This window comes from Dermacentor andersoni, chromosome 9 (genome assembly GCF_023375885.2).
Source record: "Dermacentor andersoni chromosome 9, qqDerAnde1_hic_scaffold, whole genome shotgun sequence".
NCBI classification, from domain to species: domain Eukaryota; kingdom Metazoa; phylum Arthropoda; class Arachnida; order Ixodida; family Ixodidae; genus Dermacentor; species Dermacentor andersoni.
The window spans coordinates 65,015,002-65,042,550 of NC_092822.1; the positions used below are offsets into that span (position 1 = coordinate 65,015,002).

General features: G+C 44.0%; 1 protein-coding gene and 3 non-coding genes across 7 annotated transcripts in view; 1 reads left to right on the forward strand and 3 right to left on the reverse strand.

Annotated features, from left to right (window-relative positions):
* Window positions 1-245: 245 nt before the first annotated feature.
* On the reverse strand, window positions 246-348 carry LOC126528636 (U6 spliceosomal RNA). The gene has a single exon (XR_007599065.1). It is a non-coding gene; the product is annotated as a U6 spliceosomal RNA (small nuclear RNA).
* Window positions 349-6,784: 6,436 nt separating this feature from the next.
* Window positions 6,785-6,887, reverse strand: LOC126528637 (U6 spliceosomal RNA). Its single transcript, XR_007599066.1, has one exon. It is a non-coding gene; the product is annotated as a U6 spliceosomal RNA (small nuclear RNA).
* Window positions 6,888-9,418: 2,531 nt separating this feature from the next.
* LOC126528639 (U6 spliceosomal RNA) lies at window positions 9,419-9,521 on the reverse strand. The gene has a single exon (XR_007599068.1). It is a non-coding gene; the product is annotated as a U6 spliceosomal RNA (small nuclear RNA).
* Window positions 9,522-15,044: 5,523 nt separating this feature from the next.
* LOC126528154 (uncharacterized) overlaps window positions 15,045-27,549 on the forward strand; it is a 33,192-nt gene continuing 20,687 nt past the window's right edge. Inside the window, exons 1-5 of one of the 4 annotated variants that reach the window (XM_055069160.1) lie at window positions 15,045-15,277; window positions 19,145-19,293; window positions 20,504-20,979; window positions 23,334-23,626; window positions 25,808-25,993. In XM_055069160.1, coding sequence (XP_054925135.1) covers window positions 19,184-19,293; window positions 20,504-20,979; window positions 23,334-23,626; window positions 25,808-25,993 — 1,065 coding nt within the window. In that variant the 5' untranslated portion in view covers window positions 15,045-15,277; window positions 19,145-19,183. Of the gene's footprint in view, window positions 15,278-16,048; window positions 16,624-18,155; window positions 19,294-20,503; window positions 20,980-23,333; window positions 23,627-25,807; window positions 25,994-27,549 lie in introns of those variants that run through there. The other 3 variants (XM_050176019.2, XM_050176022.3, XM_072284204.1) reach the window with 3 other exon arrangements.

Here is a 27,549-nt window from a genome sequence, read left to right on the forward strand (position 1 = left end):
TGAAGCAGATTCGTTGCACTGAATTTTCACGCGTTACGCATACAATGCAATATAATTTTGTTACAGTAAGTTATACGGTGACCCTGTGGTGTTGTAGAATTACATCATGGCAACATTTTTTTTTAGAGAACAGAATATTCCAGAAACAGGTGTAGTAGCAGGCTTTCATGCAAAGTGAGTACACAAAAAAAAAACGCGTGTTCCAAGTTTCGCTTGACAAGATGCAGAAGTTAGAGAAAGTACGAAAAAATGTGGAACGCTTCACGATTTTGCGTGTCATCCTTGCGCAGGGGCCATGCTAATCTTCTCTGTATCGTTCCAATTTTAGTATATGTACTTTGGAAGTACACGAACGAATACTTCGTTCAAGTATATATAGCCATGAATTCGACGGCACCAACACCGCGGTGACATGTCTTTAATGTTCAAAGTTTTGAAGTCACAGACTTCGACAATGTATATATATTGGAATGTTTTTCAATCTTTAGGTTACTTAGCAAGGCCGTGTTATACTAACTACAGTTTATTTCCACGAATCCGATACTTATGCGAAATGATTTCTTTTCAGAACGAGAAAACTGCGACGGCGGCGTTCTTCGCTGTGTCGCCCTCTCGTGGCCTTCGTACCAATTAACACAGCCGCGTAAATTCAAAACAAGGATCCTCGCAGTTGAATTCAAATAATAATTAAAAAAAAAGATCAACCCGGCTGAATCCGTTAACATTAAGTACAAGCTGACTCGTACATGATGTCATAGATGCCGTCTGAACTCGGTACTCATCGTAACACTATATATATTGAAATACCACGGTCGAGACGACGCTTTATTCCAAAAAGGAAAAATGGCGCCGATCCCAAAACGAACACGAGCCGATGATTGATGATGAATTTGTACAGATGAAGATGAAGTCCGCATAAATGCTTACACTAATTTCCCCCGTGGACGGAAGCGGCCAGCCTGGCCGCACATTAGACAGTGGAACGGAGATGAAAGGGCTTCAGGCGAGAAACGTGCACGATCTCCGTTCCGCGGCAGCGTCGGTCAGTTGGGGCCTCAACAGGTGTAACGCGATAGTTCACCGGCGAGGTCTGCTCTACGACTTTGTAGGGGCCAATATATCGAGACTCAAGCTTCTCACTTAAACCGGGTGTTCGTGCAGGTGTCCATAGGAGTACATCGTCACCAGGGCGGTAGGAAACGACGCGATGAGAGGCATCGTACCGATGTTTGCGATCGTCTTGGCTGGCTACAGTGTTCATACGGGCGCGACGACGACATTGGGCAAGACGAGACACAAACTGGTCGCAAATGAATGGTGAAGCGTTGACGGGGCCAGAGAAGAAAGAAACGTCGAGTGATGAGGTTGGGTGGTGGCCGTATACTAAGAAAAACGGAGAGTATCCGGTGGTCCGTTGAACAGACGTGTTGTACGCAAACGTTACAAATGGGAGAATCGCATCCCAGTTACGATGATCAGGTTGAATATACATGGATAGCATGTCACACAGCGTGCGATGAAATCGCTCTGTTAGGCCGTTGGTTTGAGGGTGGTAGCTAGACGTTGTCTTGTGCACGGTGTTGGACGCTTGCAGCACTTGATTAAGAGTGCTTGAAAGAAATGCCTTGCCTCGGTCGCTCAAAAGAACGTGAGGCGCCCCGTGACGTAGGTAGACAGCCTGCAAGAAGAAGGCCGCTACTTCTGAGGCAGCTCCTGAGCGTATTGAGGCTGTTTCAGCGTACCGGGTCAAATGGTCAACAGCAGTGACGATCCATCTGTTGCCGTCTGGAGTAGGTGGGAGAGGCCCGAAAAGGTCAATGCCGACGACAGAGAAGGGTTGTGCTGGACAAGGAAGTGGTTGTAGGGTCCCGAGCGGAGCAGTAGTAGGTCGCTTACGGTGTTGGCAAAGCGTGCACGAGGCAACATATCTAGCTATGCTCGTGGAAAGGCCTGGCCAATAGAATCGGCTGCGTATGCGCTCGTGTGTTTTGTGGTAACCCAAGTGGCCTGACGTAGGGTCATCGTGTGAGGCCTGCAGAACTGCAGCGCGAAGAGAGCGCGGTAGAACGGGAACCCATCGATGGCCTTCCGGGTGAAAAATGTACCGGTAGAGCACGTCGTCTTCAAACTTGAACAGTTTCAGCTGTTTCCGTAGCCTGGCATTGGGTGGAGATGAAACACCGCTAAGGCGATTGATGATACCATGGCAGTAGGAATCGGCGTGCTGGTGAGAGGAAAGCACTGAAGGGCGGTTTGATGGAGTCAAGGAAGAAATCGGTGTAATAGACGAAGCGTCCTCCGTGCGGCCAATTTGACACGGTGATGTGATGTGCTCCGATGATGGTAGTAATGGGCATCGTGAAAGAGCATCGGCATCTTTGTGCTTCCGTCCGGACTTATATATGACATCGAAATCATATGCTTGTAATCGGAGTATCCAGCGGCCAAGGCGCCCAGACAAGTTTTTGATCGTCGACAACCAACATAGGGCATGGTGGTCGGTCACAACCGTGGCGGCGTCGGCAAAACCGGGATATATGTCCTCGAAAGCCGCAGTAGTAGCAGATAGGTCGCGATGAACGCCAGGCAGAGTAGTAAGGCGGGCTCGGAGCTCGGGTGACTAAAGGTGCCAGGTGATCGTGAACAGGCGCAGGCGGTGTGATTGGAGACGGCGCGGCTGGCATTGCAGCAATCTGGGCGTAAGAAGCCGGTTGTGGGCAAGGAGAAGCGTTGGTATGCTGGGCGTTCTGCAGGGAGGCCAATTCTTCCTTAATAATGCCGCGCAGGTCAGTAGAAGCAGGTTGGACGTGAGCGCTGCTGCAAGGGGGTGAGCCATGCGCTTGCAATTCCTCGCGAATTATGGCTCGTATGACGGACCGGAGCTCAATACTGTTTGCCAGGGGGTTGTCAGAAAAGTCCGGTTGCAAGCGGACTGATTGCAGGGCGTCGAGGCGCTGACAGACGGAGACGACGTCCGACACCGTCGAAGGGTTTTGAGCGGCGAGTGCGTTGAAGGCAGTAGATCCGATGCCCTTAAGAAGGTGTCGCACGCGATCAGGTTCTGGCATGGCACTGTCGACACGGCGGCAAAGCGCGAGGATGTCCTCAATGTACGAGGTATACGACTCGCCATAATGCTGGACGCGCTCAGACAGCCTCTTTTTCGCAACTTCCGAACGAACCGTGGGTGTGCCGAAAATCCGCCGTAGCTGCTCCCTGAAAGACGCCCAATCACGGAAGTCTCTCTCATGATTCAGGAACCATGTCTTGGCTACTTGAGAGACGTAAAATGGCACGTTGGTTAACCTCGATGTCTCGTTCCAGTTGTTGTATTCGCTGACACGATCGTAGTTCTCGAGCCAGTCTTCAACGTCCTCACCAGGCAACCCAGAGAAGATTTCAGGATCGCGATACCGGTTGTTGGCAGGGCTCGGAGTGGGGGTGGTTGGCACTTGAACCGAGATGGTGGACGCTGCGGTCTGGTCTTGCGACATGGCGGCCTCTTGGCGCAAGCGGCGTCCCGAACGTAGCTCCAGGAGAGATGTTGAAGTAGATTGAGGTCGAAGGGATCTTAAAGCGCCTCCACCACTTGAAATACCACGGTCGAGACGACGCTTTATTCCAAAAAGGAAAAATGGCGCCGATCCCAAAACGAACACGAGCCGATGATTGATGATGAATTTGTACAGATGAAGATGAAGTCCGCATAAATGCTTACAATATATACTACGCTAAGAACCACGTATACCTCACATATAGTACTGTGACTAAAAGTTGCTTGTTTCGTGAGATGCTTGCTTTCGTGATGGCTACGTCACAGCCACGGGCCGGTAAGAAGTTAGAGTCAGGTGGTCGGTCGGGCTATACGATGAAAATTACAGGTACTTGACGCAAACAGTAAGGGAAATGGTGTAGGCTAACACAATGATTGAAACAAAGAATAGCGGTTGTATTTGTAAAATAAATCTCGGGATCATTGACTAGTGCGTTCCACCTCGAGATCTGCCGGAATTATTAAGCGCTTGTTCTAGTAGGACTTCATTTGTAGGGGTGTCGTATGGTGCAGCGACTATAGATACGTGGCACATTTGTAGATAAAACGCGTCATTGCTTAATGAATTGTCTCCTGAGGTATGTGTGTTCAGCAGTCATTTTATCGAATCCAGTACACTACATTAATAAAATCACTGGTTGGAAGAGGAAGTGGAGGTAATTGTGTGGGGACGTGTTGGTTGGCGCAATAAATTTAGAACGGCAGACCGAATAGATTACGTTTTGTCAAAGCTATACGGTTGCTTATTTAGCGCGCTCTATATTCCAGTTTCTTTTTTTTTCTTTTTTTTTTTTGTGAGACAGCCTCGTCGTGTTGGGTTTTGAAAATGTGCCTTAGAATCGGGTCGCGTGCTTTTTGAAGGTGGCCACGCACTGCTAGGTTCGAATCAGCGGGCCACCATTCTCCCGCAGTGGTCTGCCATGGGAACCACAGGTCGTAAATATTTTCGTTTTAGCTGGTTAAAGCGATCGCAATATTTAGTAATTCCGAATTCTAAAGCATCTGAGTGAAGTGGGGTTACAATTTGCAATAATTGTGATCCCAAGGTCTTTTTGTGCACCGAATTATACTTTATAGTTTATATTATTATAATTTGGTAACACTTCTAAGATGACTATATATATATATATATATATATATATATGTATATATATATATATATATATATATATATATATATATATATATATATGAGGCTTGGTTTGAGAAGAAAGAAAAGAACACTGATGAAAGGATATATGCGCCTAAGCATAAATGACTGATCAGTATATTTCACCATAATTTTGGTGCAGCAAACTACAATGGATGGCAGAACCAACGATAGAACATGGGATGCCGTCATTTGACGTCGGCAGCGGAAATTTTATGGAGTTTTATATTTTGCGCACGCAATTAACATACGTTAGGGGATGCAAACCGACGGGCTTGTAAATTAGAGCGCAAGAAAAGTATACAAAAAGAAAAAAGAACCCAAAGGAGTACGAAAGAACTCGGAGGTCCCTTTCGTTACCCAGGCCCGTTTGCAAAAGAAAAATCTAAAACTCATTCATCGAATCAGCCGGGACTGCATCTTTCACGCAAACCGTGGACATATTATTTTGACGTAGCAGTTGTCGATGCCTTTTTATGCCCAGACATTTATTTTGGGGATATGGACGTACGGCTCCGTATAAGCTGAAAACTTCGAATTCTAGTAGTATTGACGAACACTTAATTAATACGCTGCGCAGGGCAGAGCCAGAGCGATCAAAGTGACAAAGTTGCAAGTGTAGTTGAAAACATGTCAGCTGTGACGTCACCAGTTACTTTCAGCGGGAGACGCCATGCATTGCAGCAGCACATAGCCTTCGAGATCCGTTTTTATTACTCCCAGGGAGCCGTCACTGAAGGCTACGATGTGAAATGGCCAAAGACTGAAAGATTAGAGGAGCAGTAGCCAACGATTGCAGGCATCTCAAAGTGCACAAAAGGAAGCAGCGTAAACAAGTAACGTAAAGTCACGTAAAGTGCTCAGTTGATGCGATGCAGGTAGCAAGTCCTACGAAGGCCTCCTCAGAGATAACCGCTTTATTTTTCTTCTGTGCGTCAAGTCCGTCTCTAATAGGAAGAAGTAACAGAACATTACCTTTTATTCTTTTTCAATATCTGCCTATTTCTATTAAACTAAACTGAATATTGCTGTTCCATAACGGTCTATATTTATACACTGTACAATTCACGCGCGCGGGCCTCTTCGATTATCCTTAAAATAATTTTATTTACAAAATAATGTGCTTTCACAGCAGTTTTAATAAACAGATATGTGCGCTGTAATAGTGTAATGCTGATAATTTAAAATTGTTTGGCAAATGCAGTGAGATAAGCACAACTTTTTGTAATAATGCAGAAGCGTTCTGATAAAGGTGGTCCTTTTTTCTGGGCTATATAAGTACTATGCTTGCACTTCGAGTAGAGGTTCGGTCCGGATCTCGTGAGCTGCTTCTCCGTAATGTTCTTTGTCAGGATATAAGAATCTGTTGAATCACCGCTCGACGGGAGAATTTGACCGAACTTTTTGCACCTTTAGTTAATTTGTTCTTGTCTATTAAACAAAACGATGACAAAGGATTCGAAAAAGCTTTATTGCTTATTTCTTCCAGGTTTGAAAGCCAACTACTGTTACTTCGTGTTTGTGGCCTCAACATATGCAGCTATTCAGCGTTGACTTTTATGGACCCGCCTCTTCTTTCTTTAGCCCTTCTTTTTTGCAGGAAGATATTTTTACGATTACTGTGTGATTTGGTTTGTATGCGATCACTGAGAGCATGCCAAAACAAAAATGATACACGCCAGTGGAGCCCTCAGAAGAGCACATGCGATACACACGTGAACGATCATGTGCCGCGGACACAATTAAGAGGTACAGAATGCGGTTAATTTGATGTAATCATTTGGTGTAGCTTGTGAGTGGTGGACTGCATAAGCACGAAAACTGTATGAGATTGCAGTTGGATCAGTTGGAACAGCTGGATCATTGCAGTTGTCTATTCTCAGGTGCTTCGGGCTGTATTGATTAACTGAACTTCTTTATTGGGACAGACGACACTATATATCAGTGCGCTGTGATCTATAATTCTAGGTTTGCGCTTGCTAAGGTTTGGGTTGTAGAGTGAGACATTCTGAAGCTTCGTGCAAAATGCACAAGCTTTAAAAAAGTTTCCTAATAGTAATCTTTCATGCTGGAAAACACGAAAAAATGTGGAACGCTTCACGATTTTGCGTGTCATCCTTGCGCAGGGGCCATGCTAATCTTCTCTGTATCGTTCCAATTTTAGTATATGTACTTTGGAAGTACACCAACCATCCCTTCGTTCTACTATATATAGCCATGAATTCGGGGGTACCAAAGCAGCGGTGAGAGTCCTTGAATATCCTAAGATATAAGGCTACGACGGTTAAGAACTCAGTCATGATGCAGTGTTTTATGGGTATTAGGGCTCTTTGCAATGACCTGTTATACTAAAGGCAGTTTACTTTTACGGATACGGTTCTTATTCTGTATGATTTACCTGTGCAACGAGGGAACAGCGACGGCGGCAATTTCGGTGCCTCTGCTTGTGCCGCCCTCTCGTGGGCATGGCTACAGTTAAAACATATGGCGCGTAAATTCAAAGCGTGCTGCCTGAAGAAAAAAAAAAGCGCTAGCGCGGTGTTTGAAGCGGCACGGGCGCAGTGGACATTGGATGACAAAAGTTCTGGCCATCGTAGTCACGCCCGATTTGTAATGAGCATGAAGACCGTGTTCACGTGATAGTATACCGCGCGCCATCTTTCCCGAGGTTTTTCCATTGCTGAGTGTTATTACCTCCGAGCTGTTTTCGAATAGGAATGGGCACCATTGCAACTTGTGCATTATTCATGAAGTAAATGCTAGGAATTAGTACTTGCATTGAATTTTCGGACGCTATTTAATAATTTTTCGACGCACATGTTTAGGATTAGGGGAAAAAATGCACGTCACCATGGTTACCACCTGCGATAATAACGTAATCCACAGAACTTTTGTTACAGCGGGTCTCTAAGTCAGACTGTGGCCCTAAGTCATTGTAAAATTACATCACGCGTATAACTACAGTTTCTCGAACTTTGCATGCGGCGATGTATTTTTTTTTTAAAGAAATGTGACATTCCAGAAACAGATGTTTAAACGCGCTCCTGAACATTTCCTCTTGTGAACGGCACTAATAGTGCCACCACATGTCTGAATGAGGAGATAAATATATAGTGACTCTATATTTGCGGTTCACTTCGTATTCCGCCCTACATCAGCCTTCCTGCACGCATTTCACTCCGCATTTGTCATCCCCTGCAAGTTGCCCGTACACGTGCTCATGCTACAACGTTTGCTGCATCGTTCTTTTCTCGTTCAGCCACAGACCCGAACGGCCGTTCACACGACGTCACTGCAACCACCTGCCCATGTACATCTTTCTAATTGTATAAGCGCCATATTTAACCAATATTTTTTTTTTTACATGCGATTGCTTATATTTGTAATATTTCTATTACAGAGTGAGACATTCTGAAATATAATTGTGCTGGCAGAGCTTCGTGCAAAGAACATACAAAAACTCAAAAAGCAAAACAAACTTCCTAATTAGCAGTAATTTACTTTCATGCTGGAGAGCAAAAAAAAAAAAAAATGTGGGACGCTTCACGATTTTGCGTGTCATCGTGTAGGGAAAACGGGGAAGGGAACGATACTCCGTGATAGCTGCTGCGCGCTGGGTGCGCGCTGACGTCAGAACACACACAGATAAAAATTTTCTTCCACCCCCCTCCACCCTCACCATCCTACCACGTCGTGGAGTGACAAGTGGTAGATGTGTTCTCCTGCACCCCGAACGAAAATGGAGAAGCGAATGTTTACCAGTAATGTCAGTAGGCCTTCAATTCGAAACAGCTCGATCATTACCGTTATCTGTTCTCAGGTGCTTTGGGTTGTATTGATTAACTCAATCCATTATTTCAGACATATGACACTATATGCAGGGTGTGTTTATTTAGCTGCATCAAAAATTTTAAAGATTGCTGATAGCACATTTCTAATTCTTGATCTAAATGCTCGATGAGGAGGCCATTACTTCTACGAGAAATCAAGCTGTTTAATTGAATAGTTATCGTAATTACGCCAATTAACGCTTTAATTAATTACTTTACGCCACATATTTCAATCTCCGAATTATAGCCGCTGAGTTCGCAAAGCGTATCCACTTGGAACGAGTTCTCTGGACAGCACCAGTCCGAGATATTAATTTTCAATGTGTCCATCGAAATGCATTGGTGTTGCAGTTACTTTTGTGCTTCAAAGCATAAAACAGGGTTTCTTCAAGAAGTATCTGGAACGCGATCGAATGCATTTCGTCGGACGCTGAGAAGTATTACCTCGGAAGTGGCGCGGTCCAGAGAATTGGCTCCAAGTGGATATGCCGTGCAAACTCAACGATTATAATTTGTAGATTGAAATATGGGGCGTAAAGTAATTAATTGAAACGTTAGTTAGCGTAATTACGTTAATTGTTCAAGTGAACATTTTGATTTCTCGTAGAAGTAATTGCACGCCACCAATTAATTTAGATGAAAGGTTAGAATTGTGCTATCTGCCATATGCAATATCTAAAGAAATTGGTGCAGCTAAGAAACAAGAACAGACATCCTGCATATAGTCATGAGCACGGATTTATTTTTCGAATCTGTTGCATGCGGGAAGGTTTGGATTGCAGAGCGAGACATTCTGGAGCGTAATTGTGCTGCCAGAGCTTGGTGCAAAGTACGGAAGCTTTAAAAGAGTTTCCTAATATTAATCTTTCATGCGGGAAAGTACGAAAAAATGTGGAACGCTTCACGATTTTGCGTGTCATCCTTGCGCAGGGGCCATGCTAATCTTCTCTGTATCGTTCCAATTTTAGTATATGTACTTTGGAAGTACAACAGCCGATTCTTCGTTCAGCTATATATAGCCATGGGTTCGGCGCTGCCATAGCAGCGGTGAGAGTCCTTTAATATCCTAAGATTTGAGGCCACAACGGTTAAGAATTCACACGTGGTGTGATGATTTTTAGGTATTAGCACTCTTTGCAATGACCTGTTATACTATCGGCAGTTCATTCTTACGAATACGATTCTTATTCCATATGATTTACCTGTTGCAACGAGGAAACCGCGACGGCGGCACATTTCGGCGCCTCTGCTTGTGCCGCCCTCTCGTGGGCATCGCTTCACTTAACACACATGGCGCGTAAATTCAAAGCGTGGTCTCAGAAGAAGAAAAAAGAAATCGCTAGCGCGTTATTTGAAGCGGGAATGGGCGCAGTGGACATTGGACGAGAAAAGTTCTGGCACCACGTCCACTGTAATCGGGCCTCAAGTGTTGAGAGCACGGATCACGTGTTCACGTGATTAAGTGGTGGTACACCGCACGCACGGAGACCGCACGTCATTTTTTCTGAGGTTTTTCATTGCTCCGTGTTGCCTCTGTAGTAGGGTGCGAACTTATGCGAGTTGGTTCGAATTTATTAGAGCAAAGGGGGACGGTAGCACAGAGAAAAATGAGGGTGCAGGGCAATTGCTGGACTAACAACTGTTCCTCTGTTTTTCAACTACTCCACTGCGACGCGAGCGCAGAAGATGTTCAGATTTTTGCCCGAAGCACTTAGCTTTTTTTTGTATTATCTGCTTACGATCAGAAAATAAGATGCATTACTGTGGCGCGTCTGTGCTCGCCGCCGAAACCTAGCCACGCTGTCGAGAACAAGGGCACTTTCGATCATAATTGAGTCCCATCCGGATGAACTTTTCGAACACGATAGAAAATGATCATTCAGGATCGAGTTTGTTTAGCTTACAGAGCTTGAGGGCGCATGCGACGGCCTGTACGAACTCGAGTGAGCTCATTCGGATCATACATAATCGCAATCGAATGACCGCGTGACACTGTGGGGGGAAATTATACGTAGCTAGCCCTCGCAACTTCGAAAGTAAGTGTAAATTGAGCTGTTACGTAGCACGCTCATCTCTCTCCTTGGTATGCCTTTCAAGAACGCATTATAGGTGACGCCTTGGATGAAATCCGAAACTGCGCTAATGAATAACGTCTAACAGCCGTACTTGTTGCTCCTGACGCGAACAGAAATGCTCACGGATTGAAGGAGTCGCATACGCCAGCAGAAGCCATTTATTCTGGAAAAGCCACTGAAATTAAGCTTTAAAAATCGATCATGTCGTGCCCGCAAAGTAAACACGAATGAGCAGGAGAGGACTAGCACACACAAAAAAAAAAAAGACACCGGAAGGCAAATGGCAGCTTCGTTGAAATGGCAAAGTAGTTAATTGTACTTGTAATGACCATGCTTTGCCGAGAAATTTAACGACCCAGAGAAAACACTTCATCCATAGGACATCCGAAACATGTCCCAATACCAATGCACCATTTCGGATACAAATACATCCGCTGGACGTCAGCTAGCCTCGGATTTCCTGTTACGGATGTCCCAAGGATATCCCTCATAGACATGTTCCGGATATTCTACTGTGAACGTCCCAAGGTTATATCTCACATGGACCTTGCTTTTTTTTTTTTTTAGGTGTACGTGAATATTTGACCTCCAATTGAAGCTATGTCTCATGAGTTTCCTCGTAAGGGAATTGTTTTCTCGCATGTTCAAATTACAATCCGAAGCTATCACATCTACAGATCGTGTTTACGTCGTACCACGAATTTTCGGACGCCATTTACTTTGGAAACGGCAATTAGTTCAATAAGGTAATTGCGCTTGGCGGAAGGCCTACAGGAATGAGGAGTGGGCTGCACTTCCGCACAAGTGCGTGCTTGTGTAACATATCTGTTCTTGATGCGTGGGCGCTCTGCCCGTTGCATCTATCACACAGCATGTGCTGCGACCGTAATTTACATTTTGGAGAACACTATGCAAAGGCCCTGGCATACGTCCGTAAAATTGATGTAGCGCATGCCCCCTAATATAAAGTTTTAGCTTGTCCGGTATTCGGGCAAACGCAGGCGGAGTGGGCGTTGTGGCGGAGGCGCAAACGTGAGCGGCCTGCATGGTGCAGCCAGCTGGTGGTGCAGAACTTAGACAAAAACAGCTAATACTGCAGTAACCGCGTGTATTATACCTTGGGGGGGGGGGGGGGGGGGGGGGGGGGGCTGCGGGTGTAAATTTTCGCATTCTATGGCTTGAAGAGGTAATCAGTGCGATTAAAAGTTGCCGCCGCTCGCGATGACTCGGCTTTACTCGCTCTGGCATCGAGAGCGCAGCCGCTATAGACGTCCGTGCAGCGCTTCCCACTCTCTATGCTGCCTAAAATCGAGCAGCGGTGAAACTCGGCGACATGCACTAATATGAAGGGTACGGTGAACATAAGCAAAACAACAATCAGAACGGGTCTTCGTTCCTTCTCGGTGCCGCGGTTTGATGCCCGGCTGCCGTACGTGCGACAGCGCCATGTTCTGTACTATCGGCAATGCACGGTCCCCTTCGTCGCAATCGTCAGCACCAGAGCAACCGAACGTCGCACTAGAAATTTATCAGGCCTGATAAGGCCCCGCGTGAGAGTGAGGGCGAAGTCCGGCGTCACTCGGGGCAATCTCGCCGTCAGCGCGCGGAGCGAGCAGCGCATATCGTCGTCGTTTGCTTATCGCTTCCTCGTTTGTTCGACTATCAGTGCGCACGGCTATCATGTCTCTGAGGCGCACTGGCTGTAAGGCACTTAGGCTGGTGCGTTTAATTACGTGATGATACAACAAATGGTGCCTTATTATCAACGACCGCACCATTTCCCTTAGCGCAATTTCGGCCGCATCATAAGGCGGCAATTCTTAGCGCGGTCGTCACCAGTGGCGTAGCTAGGTCGTCGGGCACCCGGGGCCCATAGGTCTTCTGTCACCCCCCCCCCCCCCCCAGGTGTAGCCGGCGGAAAGAGGGGTGTCTTCAGACGTATATGACAACCCCCCCCCCCCCCCCCACTGGCCCCTTGCACCCGGGGCCCACGGCCCCCCCTGTTGCTACGCCACTGGTCGTCACCTCACTAAAGTCATTTCGCAAGCGTTATTTCGGAGCGAGCGCAACCGTCCTCAATGCGTCCACCTCAGTGCAACTCGGTTCGCGACAACTATGACACTTGGTGAACGGACGAGCTAACGAACGATGAAATGTTATTCGTGATGAGATTCAAACCTGAAAAAAATAATTTATTCAACGTAAGCTCACCATGCTCTTGTTTGAGCCTGACTGAAGCGCTGTTGCCGCGTTCCCGCTTCGCGAACGAATATTAAGAAACTGATTTCATTTTCTATGCACGCAGAGTTTTCTGTCGACTTTGAGGCACGAGAAACATCACCAGCGCACACCTCAGAGCCCTTGCGCGTGGCTAGAAGAGTAGCAAGCACGTACGTTGGCACTGTAGCTTGTAGATACTCCGTCGAACCTTAAAGGGGCACTAAAGCGAAACAATAAATCAGTTTAGACTGATAAATCATTGTTTGAGAAGTCTGCAGGCGGTCATTTCAAAATAATAGTTTGAATATTACATGAGAAAAATTAAGGTCAAAGTATCAGTATTTGAATTTCGCGCCGAAACCCCGACGCCGGTACGTCATTGTGACATCAGGGATTCCAAAGTATCTTTTCGTATTTGGGCCGCGTTGGCTCAGTAAAAGTTCCCCAAACTTGCCATGGTTAATACTTCGTTCATTTGGAACACAACGCAGTCAATCTGTACCGCTAAATAAGTAAATAGGCCCTAGAAGACGCTATCAACATCCATGACGTCACAACGTCCATGTGCGGAAACTTCAAGGAGGCGTCGCCACCTGTATTTCGCTCTTGCGCTTTTTCTTGCTTACTAAGCGTCTTATCGTGGTAATATTGGCGTTTTCGGCGTTGTAGAAGGATAATTTAATGATGCAGAAGAAATAATTTTTCTCTTTAGTGTCCTTTTAAGAGCAGCAATCTTGCCCCCTGCCAGCTTTTGTGCGTCATAGCTGATACGCGCTGCGAACAATACATATAACGAAGACATTTGAGCCAATACCTCGTATAACAGTGAAAGCGGGTTTCCCAGCATGCAGGCGTTCACAGACAGAAAATCAATAAATGCCGTCCAGACTGCTTCCATATAAGCTGCGGGAACCGCTATTGAACGCAAAAAGTGAAAGTACCATGAATTTGACTTATACAATAGCTCTCCCCCCCCCCAAAATAAAGGAAAGAGACGTACCCGCACAAACAACTGCACAAAGCTACATTTACTTCGTCTTGCGGCTGCACAAAATCACACCAGAGATGTACGTGTGGCATCTTCGTGGGACACTGTGTGTATAGAATGTGTCTTTCAGAAATTCCCTGGCATCTGTATACGTGACTAAGGATCTAGCATATAGGCGTTTGGCTGCTTCAAATTCGCATTTCGCGGTCGTTAACACGACAGGGGATAATTTAACATATTACAAACTGCCGAGTGGAGCACCCGCCTGGATACCTGTTTTTTTATGACAATGTTTTTTTAATTTCAATATACCTTAAGGGCCTCACGAGGAGCGTCACTGCAAGGATGCGCCTACATCCTCCTCAACATATTACTCAGCATGAAGAGTCCATAACCGGCACTCGAAAAGGAAGAAAGTAAGCTTCGGAACGCGTTTTATTACCTATTATACTTCGGTATGCTTTCCTAATGCATGTACGCCAGGCTAGCGGGTCCTCAACGGATGTCTCCTACTAAAGTTACTGAAGCCTACATAGTAAATGGCCCCCGCTATCTCACACCATGTACCTTTTATACGGGTATCATACGACCGCTTCCGATCGCGATCAAGCCCGATCCGGATCGAAATTCTCGACCGCGATTGGTTCCCTAGCGCAGCCCAAACGTGCGCCGTAGAAAGCGCGCTACATTAGCGAGTCTCATCTCCCTCTTGGAGGCCAGACCATACACCTCTCATATTTTCCCATCGTGATCTGTACCAAAATATGTGGCAGGCTCTCGGGCTCGAGAAAGCTAAATTACCCTATCCATAACTTTCAACCGTTCATCTTGTCGAGAGAATAACTATAGGATACAGCCATGCACAGCCTTCAAGATCTGCATTTTAAGTCCAGAGAGCACTACAACATGAAGTTGGTATATCATGCTGCATATGCTCCCTGCGATACAGGACAAGGAACACTACATGAGGCGGGATTTGGACGCCACCTATTTAGGAGTGTCCGAGTGCTGCTAAGTGAATATGACTTGCCTAAAATTTAGGTATTGCTACTAGAGCACACTCTTCCATACTACGAAACCCCGTGGTTGCCAAAACGCTTGTTCAAATCAATAAACAGAAATTTTTGACATAAGCTACCGTAGCGCCGCATTGCAGACAGCGGCGTCCTGGCGCTTTCAGCGTCGATCCACTTCGCACGAAAAGTTGCACTAGTATGTTCTAGGCACTATAGTTACGCCCTCGCTTGCAACGCTTATCGGCTCGGAATTCGTCTGACAGTGTGCACTGAGATGAAATCGGCGTAGTGACGGAGCTCGTCAGTGCCAGTTAAAGTTGACTTCCACTGCACTTAGCTGACGAGGATTACTGTTTGCTAAAAATCTTGACACGAAGAGCTGCTGCGCAAACGCTCCACGGTTCCACTCCTGGTCAACAACAGCTCATCTCGTTTGGAGAATTTCGTATGTAACAATGATCGTTATAACAATCATATTGCATGCTTTATGGGCGAGTTTCGCCAAAAGTGATTGCAGTCGCTTGCTACTTATTATATCTTTCCTCGTGTCGTCTGCTGCAAACCACGTTTCTTCTCCATGCCTTTTACTTGTAGCATAGGCATGATTCAAGCACGCTATTTTCTCGTTGACGTTTGTCAGAACAACTCGTCAGTCTCTCGTATAAAATGGGGTGAAACAAAGCAGTTTTCTTGGCGTCAAGACATCGAGAGCGATTGTTTCGGATGGGCGTGTGACTTTGGCAATGAAGCAACATAGTAGACATCATTGACTGTTCGAATGTCTTTGCTCGCCCTTTCTGTGCTCCCCAAAGCGTGGCGCCACAGTAAAGCAATTTTTCTTTTTAGTAACACTTGTTTAAACCCAATTAAAATTCACACCCGCTGTTATTTTTATTCTTATCAGGCAGTCCAAGTACGGTGTCAAGTAGCGCAATCTGCATGTAAGTCGCGATACATGAGGCCAGAAGTCGAAGATTATCGCCATTTCGCTTCAATAAAGTCTGCAACAGCAATAAGTGAAACAGTGGTCGAACAAGAGCTCCATTAGAAAGGTTGCACACTTTAGGGCCCATTTTGAAGATGACGATCGTCGTCATTTAAATATTGTTATTGTCGTGCCGTCGTTGTCGTCATGGTCTTAACCTTCCGCCGTCGTCACCAACGCTTAACGTTGGTCGTCACTGCGTCGTCGTTATAGTCATAAGCGACCCTGGGACCCTGGCGTGCAAGCGTCACATATCGAAGTGGGCCCATGCCCCGTGTACGTCGCATTTAGCAGAAGCAATGGAAATCTATGATCATAGTCCATGACCGCAACAGATTCAAAAGGAAAAGGGTATCGAGCATTATGGTGTGGCTCCATTGCTTGACCGCTTGTCTGCTATCGTGTATTTCCGTTTTGTCAAGGCTCCAGAGCGGAACTACGCAAAAAAAAAAAAAAGCAAACAACGCTGCGCAATGCGCACGCACTGAAGCAGCTAGCAAATAAGTCGCACAGTAATGTTATAGAAATAAGTAATAAATTCAAAGCAAGGCTGAGGTATTCTTGCGAATCATCCTATAACTAAATACCGGTTAGGCTGACAGCGCCATCAAAGAGAGAGAAAAGAGGTCTACGCATCACGATTTAGAGATTAGAGTGTTGAGTGCAGTTGAGCGGAACAGCTGACGTGGCGCATGCTTTGCAGTGAGGCGCAAGACGACGAAAAATACTGTGGCGGCGCTGCGATCGAAGTGAATTTGGAACTGCTGGCGATATTTCTCGGATCACTCGTACTACTTCGCGCGGTGGTATGTGCGTTTAGACCGGTCAAATGGTGTTTATAACTGGCTATGACATGTATTTATGCCTTAGGAGTAGATGCCTTTCTATCTCTTCTTTTTGAATATTTTTTTAAATGCCGCTCGGTGATTGCGTGTGCATTGCGGCCGTGGTGTCGGCTTTCACTCTACTATATGTTATTGTACGATTCCCTTTCGAAAACAAATATTTTTCTTGTTTTTCAAGCAGCATGTATCTCTCGTGTGTATCTTTGCGCATATAGTTCTGCGAAACGCAGGCGGAAAAACATATGGAAACTTCCTGCTTGCCGCTTTCAAACAAATAAAACATCATTCGGAGCCCTGTACTCAGATTTACGGTAAGTATTCATATATATACGCGAGAAGAAAGGGGGCAGACCGAGGGGCCTGATTGTTATTAAGCATATCAGAAGCCAACAAATATTGACACCAAGGACAACATAGGGGAAATTACTTGTACTTACTAAATGAATTAAAGAAATGATAAATTATTGGAAATGAAAGTGGGTGCAAAAACTTGCCGCAGGTGGGGAACGATCCCACGTCTTCGCATTACGCGTGCGATGCTGTACCGATGATGCGATGCTTCTTATGATATGCTCAATAAAAATCCGGCCCCTCAGCTAACCCCCTTTCTTCTCATATATGTATGAATAATGCAATGCAACATTCCATCCATCTTTCTGTCTTCCTCTCGTAACAGAGTGCGGATTAATTGGTCCGGGTTCTTTTAATGTGGTCGGACCTCGGGCGCGGAAAACAGTTGTAGGTAGCCATTATATATGCTAATCTTTGGTCGTAAGCCGTGCGAAATTTTTTGTCCAGTCGACGCTTAACAACAACAATAACACGAAAAAAGTGGCGCGGTAACCTAATTAGCGTCTACATATGGTGGGTATGGCGTTCCGCTGCTAAGCTCGAGCTCACGGGTTCAATTCGAGGAATTCGATGGGAACGAAATGGAAAAACAATCGTGTACTTCTGTTAGGTACACGTTAAGAAACCCCAGGTGGTGGGAACTGAACAGGGTGCCTCCTAATCATATCGCCAGTCGTAAAACGCCAGAATATGTAAAAAAAAGAAAGAGTAGCTGCGTCCTTCGGCTTATTTCTAGGGGCGTAAACGAAAGAAGTTATTCCCAAGTCTGATTTCTGAGAAAGAACATGTTATGCTTGTCTTATATTTCATACCTAAATGCAATGCCGTAACGAACTGTACGCCCGCTCAACTAAGCCAGCTTCTGTATTATAAACGGCTGGTTTCAGTTATACGGTGCACTATCAGAATGACAGTAATGAATCAATTAACGGAAAGGTATGTCTCACAAACGCGTAGAAATATTTGTAGATCCGCTGTGTTCGTTGAAGAAGATATATATATATATATATAAGAAGATATATATATATATATATATATATATATATATATATATATATATATATATATATATATATATATATGTGTGTGTGTGTGTGTGTGTGTGTGTGTGTGTGTGTGTGTGTGTGTGTGTGTGTGTGTGTGTGTGTGTGTGTGTGTACCCTGAGACTTACCTAGAAGTGCACTGATCATCTGCGTCTCTTCGCACCACGCACTTAATAAACCTGGTTTATTTCACTATAATATTGTTTTATTTGATAATTGTACCTGATCAATATTCCACCAACAAGAAGCGCGCGTAAAATGACACGATATCAACAAAATTTCCTTACGTAGCTTCATGTTGCAGATAGGCGACTTCTGTGGCAAAAATTGCGCGTTACTCTTAGGAAACAATCTTAAAAATAGCAGTTCACCTGGCCAAAGCTACAATTGGTACCGACCGACAAGAGTCATGGGCGCACCAAAGCAAGTAAAACCATAGAAAAATTTACTGCACAGACTTTTTGCGAGAAAAACTCGGCGTCTGCCAGCGTCCGCGCAACGAACGCGGGCTCGCTAGCAGACGACGCACTAGACAACGACAGCAAAATTGAAGACCTCATATGCCTCAGACACGTAGCAAAAAGGTGTCAAGCGCACCTCCGCCCCAATTTAGTTCGCTCGCAGCGCCCTCGCACAATTTTTCCACACGCGGCGCCTCAGCGGGAGGGCGTCGTTCGGGACACACTACCATTGTCTAGTACACTCTCTAGTAGAGATCATGGTAGAGATAGCTGCTGAAGCGATGGTGTGCGCGTACATACACGCGCGCAAAAAGGAACAACCGAATGAAGTAGCTTCACGCGTATATTTCAGGCCATTGCCTCCTCTATTCAGGGGGGAGGTTCCTGTGTGTCGGGGCATAGTGAAAAACGTAGTATCGTCTTTTCGTTTTCTGGCGCGGAGCGTTGAGTACGCTCTGGCGTTTTCGCATGGTTGCGCGAGTTGTGTACAAGTGTCGTCAAGCTAGCTTGTTTTGAACTCTCTGGTGGTGCATGGCGAGAACGCTTCGAGTTCAAACATGACATTAGCCACGCGTGGTGATGCGTCCGAAGAAACACATTTCGGCTTCGGTTGGCGATGCTTTAAGGATGTTTCAGCGTCATCGGACCAAGTCACGGTGTTGCGAATGGATATTGCCGGTGAGGAAACCGCTGGCGAGTGGGTGAAACGGTACAGCGCTGCGACTCTTACTCAGTGGTGTGTCTACAGCGTGTCGAAGGAAGAGAAGTGCCAGAAGTAAGTGCGATTTTTCTGACTATCTGCGCGAACATTCCTGCCTGTGTGTCATGCATGATCTCGTTTTGAAGTTATCTGTATTTGCTTGGTTGCTGTGTATGCCCTGCAGAATCGTCCGTATGTGGTTCCGCCTGCTCGTCGGACGGCCTTCATCCTGTTCTTTTTTCTTTAGTGGTTTTTAGATGGGAATGATGGTCATGCAGTCGAAAACGGCATTAAATTTGGTGGGGTGAGGAAATTAGAAAATTTGCAGGCGCAAATTGCAATCGGCGTTGAAGATCGCCTCGTCCTGCAGTGGACATAAAAGTACGCTGATGATGATGGTGCTCGACCATTCCACCACGAGCTTACATGAAGCACCGCATATAGTTGTCGTGGGGGGAAAACTCCCTCGCCCCGCGCCTCTGGAAAGTGTGGCATGGCGAAGCACTAAATTGTCGCCAGCCAAATACGGTAGTGCTTCGCCGCACTGGATGATTATCGGCAGGTGAAAAAAACCGACGACACGCCACAATTCTTTACAATGAGTTCCGCGCTCTAGAACACAAGCACACACACACATATATATATATATATATATATATATATATATATATATATATATATATATATATATAATGTAATGCTCAGTAACGCCTGTTTCCGCTCCTAAAGCGCCGGTGAGAAATCGGAAAAGGGCTAGTTTATGCCTAGGTTGATTGCAGGCACTAAAGAGCCTCAAATTTAAGCCGCTGACCTGATACGGGATCTAGCTCATGTCTTGGAGACCCTCCCTCAAAAACTTGCGCGTTCTATGGCCACTGCCGCGCGCGGGGCAAGCGCGTTGCATCAATTTAGTTCGCCTCCCTAAAGTTAGCTTTGCCTCAATACATCAATGCCACGCGGTAAGTCTACACAATGTATTGCGGTGAAGTGAAAAGAGGCCACTGTGGTGGGACATATGGGCACCCGCCGTCTTCTGTTACATCGCGCGCACCCAAACACATAAAAAAAGTGTTCTGGCATGTGTTTGTACGCTATTTTGTTTAGTTAAGAGTTAACTGGCATCATCTTCAAGATGCCTTAGGCAATTTGGGCCTAAACACATTTGAGATGTTCAAGCTCACTGTCTGGAATGTTTGAAATCAAATGACCTTTAATGGCTACGCTGTTTTCTTAGCTAATGTATCTTGTTGTGTTTATTTCAAATATATATATATTTTTTTTACAGAATGGTGTACCACAAGACATGGCGTTGTCACCTTCATGGTCGAAAGAAGGTGTCCACAGGCTGCACTGCCATGATTGATGTAAAAATAAAGAAAGTAAACAGGAATACAAAGAAAAATGACAAATACCTTCGGTGGGATCCACCACTGTGCGCTGTCGTCAGGTTGGCCCAGCAGCACAATCATCCTGTGGAGAGTGCTGATGCCTTGCGGCTTCTGCGCTGCAATGATGAAACAAGGGCCCTTTTCTACGGGTATTTTTCTGAGGGCTTGACACCGTTGGAGGCTATGCGGCTCCACGAGGGTCTTTTGGCTGCCGAGTGTCCCGAGTACCTTGTGCATTTGACCAGTGGTGCCTCTAACCCGAAGGCAAGGACTGTGTACTACCTTTATAAAAAGTGGCAGCAAGAGCACCACGGTGCAGTCGTTGAACCGTTCACAAAGTTGCGGGAAAAAGTTTCCAAGTACTTGGAACAAGGTAAGGGTCTTTTGAAAGGTAATTGAAAGCATGCCTCAGTAATTTCAAACAACTTGCTCACAAAGATGCTATCTGCAGCTTGCATGCCAGTGAGATTTCATTTTTCATTCCCTTTCATGTGTTATACTGGAATATGCATGTAAAACTTCACATAACATGATCTGGCAGAGGATGTGAGCTAGCGATATTTGAACTGCCTGGCTAGTTTCCCGCTTTGAAGCAGATGTTAGCATAATTTAAGTAGAGGCTTGGTGTTCCTGAAAGCAGCATGAAAGTGGACAGGTGACAGTGTTAGTTACATTCAGTCTTCATAAGCAGCTTCCTAAAACATGGCCAAATGTGGCAGCAACTGGAAAAGTGTACATGTTGGCTGTAAAAAAGTATTGCACTGCAATCGAAGTAATCTAGCAATCAACGTGGGAGCAGCCATCTCATTGTGAAAAACTCCTTTTCAGAAATAAACTGCATTTGAAGCAGCTTATGTGCTTTAAGATAAATTGTTGACCAAAACTAGCCAAAACCATATTACCTTGCTACTTTTAGGTAATGCCACATTATTAGTTAGTCATTGCGCAGTTGTGTGGTAAAAAAACAAAAATGAATGAACTTAAATAAAATTTTTATGCAAAAGGGCAAAGCAAGTTCAAAAAGCAAGAGCTTGTCTTGTATATCATGAAAGGAAACATTGACATTTACTAACAACTTGTGCACACCTTGTGTTTGCACCATATTGAGTGTCCTGAATATGCAAACAAATTTTTAATACTCGCATGAGGCTTTTGTCCAAAGTCACAACAGCTCATAAAATTTAGACAATAAAATAAACAGTAAACAGGAAACAAGGTGCACCGATGAACAGGGCTATAAACTAGTTGTTTCTACTCATGTGCATTTATTGTAAAACACTTGCTACAAAAAAACGTCATTGATAATTTTGCATGAGTATTGGCTGTAGTGATGCTCATGCTATGCGAGAAAGCTGTGGCTTTGTAAATGTAAAAGCAAAGAAGTACTTATAGTGCAAGGAACCATTGTTATTGCTCAATGCAACAAGGACCAGTATACTTTTTCACTGCATTCTTTAGACTCTCAAAGCAAATGGTTGTCAGGCTGGGAGCAGGAACAAGCCTCATCATACCTGATTATTGTATTCGATCAGCTTTTCTGAGTGCAAGATAGTCTAGTTGTGCAACTATAACTCGTGCTGCAGTCATCAATTTTTGCGTCATCAAATGCCATGTACAGTGCTGTTGAGTAATGTACAATGTTGCATGATATTGTATGGTAATCAATAAGGGCATTCGCGCAGGCAGTGTTTCAAACGAGAGAGACCTGATTGCAAGTAAAACTTCTCCCATAGGCTGGCCTGAAATTGACTGCATGCTTTTGTGCGAGTCAAAACTCCGCATTACGAGAAAGATTGCTTGTAATAAGTTGTACATACACTCTTGAAGCGCTGATAGATAAAAGCAGCCCACAGGGTGGAAAAATAAGTTTAACTTGATAACATAATCATCAAAAATACATGCACAGAAGTGCATGTGCCGATGTTTGAGACTTTGGCTAAAACAGCGTAGAAGTCTGATTGGAAAATTATGGAACTCAACAGAAGCTTTTGTGTCTTCCCACCTGCTGTCATGTAAAAGTGTATGTTGCTGAGTCAGCCAGAGCTCAATTGTTAGGGATAGGGAGCATTTCTATTTTTCCTGACTTCCCAATTTGCTGAAAAATGTGAGGTCTGATAAATAAATGAAATCTAGCCATCATTTCTTATGGTGCATGGTGCTACTCGTCAAAAAATTAAAACAACAATGCTCTATAATATGTCGAAAAGCTATAAATCAAATCGACTGATTTCCTAGGGCCCAGTAACAAACGAATTAAGATACTTTCCTAAATTTATAAACGTGTTCACAGGTACCCATTTGTCTTCAAATCAAAATTAATCCCCGAAATGGTATATGAAGTTGTGCTGCCTGAAAAAGCAAGAAGTATACGACTGCTTTTTTTCTTTGTTTTAGTTCTTGATTCCATGACTTCAAAGTTCAGTTGTAGGTGTCACTGTTGCTCTAGTTACTTGTCATGACTCTTGTTAATTATGAATACTGTGTTTATATTAAGATACGAACTCGTGCTTAGTTGTGACAAAAGAAAATTGGGTGGTCTAGAGTTTTACTAGATACTGCGCTGTGCCTGCTGTCCCATGTTCAGCACATATAAATATTAGAATATCTTGAAATGTAGTGAACCACAATTACTATAAGACAACACACAGAAAATTATGTATGCGGAATTTGCAAACTCTGTGGCTCCTTGCGTGGCTATGCCATAGTAATGTTGACATGCCCATGCAGGTGTTGATGTGAGAATCTGCAATGGAGAAGACTCTGGTTCTTGGGCAGTTCTCGTGGTGACTGCGGTAATGCAACGCGCTCAACTGCTTGAATCATCATCTGAGACTATATTCATAGACTCAACCGCATCCTGTGACACAACCCACAGCACTGTGACTGTGATGATGACTGCTACGGCTGCTGGTGCTGTACCAATCGGTGTTGTGATTCACAACACCCAAACAACTGAGGGCTATGCAAATGCCTTTCAGCTCTTCAAGAGTGCCTATCCGCTCTGCTTTGGAGGTCTTGATGTAAGGATTCATGGCCATACTTCTAGTAACACTTCATATGCAGCTGCAAGCTTCAAGTTCATTGATCAAAAACTAAATATCAAACTTGTTAACTTTCTGATTGGCAGCATTGGGGCACATACGTAATATCATTTGTGGAATTGTGCTCGGCCACATCAATGCGCACTTTGAAACAGCAGTACTGAAATTGTGTCGCAATATTAATTGGTTTTGCTAACAGTAGCGTTGAAATGTGAGTGGAAAAGGCTTGCAGTGTGCTTTAGATTGTTCACAACCTGCTTTATGTCAACTTAGTGTCCGCAGGATGTCACTTTTACTTACTCTTCTAGCAACCTCTTGATATACAGACAAATAGCTACAATGCATGATAGCTGCTTATGATGTGCAAAAATGTAACTCCACAGATTATATGCTAGATGTTTATATGGCAGCCATGTTGGATTCATTTTGCGCATCGAAATGTAGTAGAGAGAAAGAGTGCTTTCTTGAGATATGCTTTTAGTATTGTGCACATTCTCAACCATCAGTGCATAGTACAATCTGTCATTTGCATACACCTGCATGACTAATCTGCAAAAAAAAAAAAAAAAGAATTCATCACTTTTATATAGCACTAGAATATAATAATAAAAATCAATGGATCAGTGAATGAGGAGACAGTATATAATATCAGTGGCCCATACCTGGTAGCAAGTGTTTTCCATGGAAATTTTGTCACTTAAAAATCAGCATTAGTTACTGCATGCCAATGAATGTGTTGCACTACACGAAGCAACACATTAGGTAAATAGCTATTTCTGAGGCAGATTTGAATACAAATCGATTTATGCCAGAATTGAAATGAATGTTTTAACAAACAAACAGGCTCTTTCAATATAAACAAAACATGTTCACGTCCTAGCATTCACATCAGCATGCTTCCATCAGTATGCTGCACATAGTAAAACGCTGCATAAATGTTACCACAAGTGGAGCATTAGGAACAAATAGGGGCAGTTCATTAACTGTGGACTACTCAAAACTTATGCACAAGTGCATCATTTAACTCTTATTTTAATTATTTTTGAACTCTTTACGTGATGCATTGAAGATACCACCTAGATAACACGCGCTGCAACAGTGGATAAAAACTTGGCAGATTTACTGCTTCTCCTCACGTTGTCGCTACTTTACACCTCTTTTATTTTCCCTGACCAATAAGCGGGCACTGAATGAGTATTATCTACAGAACAAAGATGACATTCATCCCTTTATCAATGCCATCTCTGCATAGTTTCGAGCTTTCACCTCGTTCAGTTATGTTGCTCTCGTATGCCAACATGCTCTCTGCAAATTCAGCTTCCATGATGGCGATTTGTAACACCCTCTCCATAATTGATCTGTGTTTTCATGTTGGGTGTATCATATGACAGGCCATATATATTTAGATTTAATTCATATATTTTAGACATGTAGATTTAGAAATTTAGATATATTTAGATTTAATCTGAAAAGAACACAAAAGTACTTTATGTAGCAAATCAATAAAAAGTTAAAACATATTCATAACATCATATAGTAAAACAGTTAAAAATGAGTAATACATTCAAGATAAGAAAAAGAAAGGTATATTCGTAAGCTCATTAATATTCATAAACAATGCTTAGTGCCCATGTGTGAATAAAATTTTGATGCAAATAATGCGGCTTAGAAAAGTCTGACTGCCAAATCAGTGCAATGAACTCTGCTAGTGACAGTTCTTTTTTCTCCCATGGCTGGGATGAAAGTTATTGCACTTTTCCATGAATTTCATGCTTGATTGTGCACAGTTGTAGTAAATTGTTCAGAAGCTGCTTAAAAACATCAGAATTTGTGAGTAGTGACTATCCAAGAACCGAATCAAATAGGACAATATTCAGTTAATTCGATAGTTTAAATATTCACACTCCTCTTAACAAGTACAGGCCTTAACCACATGATGCTACTACAAATCGGTTTTGACAGCTTCACAGGTTTACAGTGCAAGAGCGAAGGTGGACAAGAAGAACGCTACAGAAGCATTGACTGCATCTTTTCTGTCCATCTGTTTGGTTTTTCACTGTAAGCATACGGAAACGTCACACCAGCAAAGCCAGACTTCCGCCCATGTGAAGCACGATTTCAAGGCTCATGACTTCAGCGTTTACATTGTGCTTGTTTCAGAAACCGGGTGCTTTCATGACCAACAACAGTGCAGCACAAAAGGCGGCACTGCGAGAAACGTGGCCTGAAGTGAGACAACTACTCTACCATTTCCACATGGCTCAATCGGAATGGCGTTGGCTGACAATGGCCAAGCACAGTGTCAGCCCAGAACAAAGAAAGCAACTCTTAGCAGTTTTCCAGAAGGTAAGTTGCTAAAGCTTATATATCTTAAGAAGATACACTTTTCAGCAGGCACTGAATTTGAGTAAGAGGTTAGATGCTGATAAGAATCTGATGACTGGCATAAACAATATTAGGCTGTATATTAGGTTGAAGTTTACCTGCAAATTACTGTTAATGTGTGCACGGACAACTTCTTCAGGGGAGAACTATAGTAGCGTTTAGTAGATTAGTGATCATGTATTTGATACAATAGCACGTTACAATTGCAAAATTGAAGCTGGACGATAATAGTGTCATGACTGTTAAAGGAACACTAAAGCGAAACAATAAATCAGTTTCGACTAATGAAGCATTGTTTGAGAACCCTGCAGGCAGTCATTTCAAAAACTATTTTGATTATTAGATGAAAAAATGAAGGTCCAAGTATCGGTATTTGAATTCCGTGCCGAAACCCCAGCGCCTGTACATCAGCGCGAAGTCAGGGATTCCAAAGTATGTTTTCGTATTTGGGCCGCATTGGCTGAATAAAGGTTCCCGAAACTTGCCATGTTTAATATTTGGTTCCTTTAGAACACAATGTCAATCTGTACCGCTATATATAGTTACTAGGCCCTAGAAAATGCCATCAAAATCCAAGACGTCACAGCCCCCAGGTGTGAGAACTTAAGTAGGCGTCGCCACCCGTATTTCGTTCTTGCGCTTTTTCTGGCTTGCCAGACGTCTTATCGTTGTAAGAGTGGTGTTTTTGGTGTTGTAGAACAATAATTTACTGATGCAGAAGAAATCATTTTTTTCCTTTAGTGTCCGTTTAAGCTAATGCCTGCCTTCCATTCCTCTACAGTGCCATTTGCCTTCAATTAAAAAGTTATTTATGTAAATAAGCACTGCAACTCGTGCATGCAATGTACATCTCAATTATTTGACCCGAAGATATAGAATAGAGCTCTTTTACAGGAGTAAAAGGTCTGTGAATAAAAAAAAATGTACGTTAGTGATCTGCATGCCCATTTAATCATTGTTAAAATACTGCTACAAGGCGCATTTTTCAGGGCATCATTATCTATGTTCCCTAACTGCATACTTGAAGGCACTCTGTGAAACAAATTATGCATGCTATATTTGTGTTCCATGTGTACTTATCCTACAGGATATAAAAAAAAATTAAATTCTGGTGTTCTATGTGCCAAAGCCACAATATGACTGTGAGGCATGTCGTTGTAGGGGACTGCAGATAAAATCTCACCACCTGTGGTCATTTTATGTGAAGCTCGTATCTAAGTACACGAACATTTGTGTATTTCACTGCCATTGAAATGTGGTTGCTGTGGCCAAGATCGAACCCATCACCTTAAGCTCAGTAGTCGCTAAAGCTACTGCAGATGTTTGAGTATGGTAAAGCGTGATATACGCGACAAACAAAGGTGAGACAGACGGAACATGTCCCGTTGTCCTTTGTCCCGTCTGTCGCGCTTCACTGTAATCAAATTAGTCTCGCGAATTGGCCCAAATTTCTACTCTTCCGAGGTTACTGCAGCTGGTGTGCTGTAGAACTTGACAAGGTTTCAATGGCTGTGAAA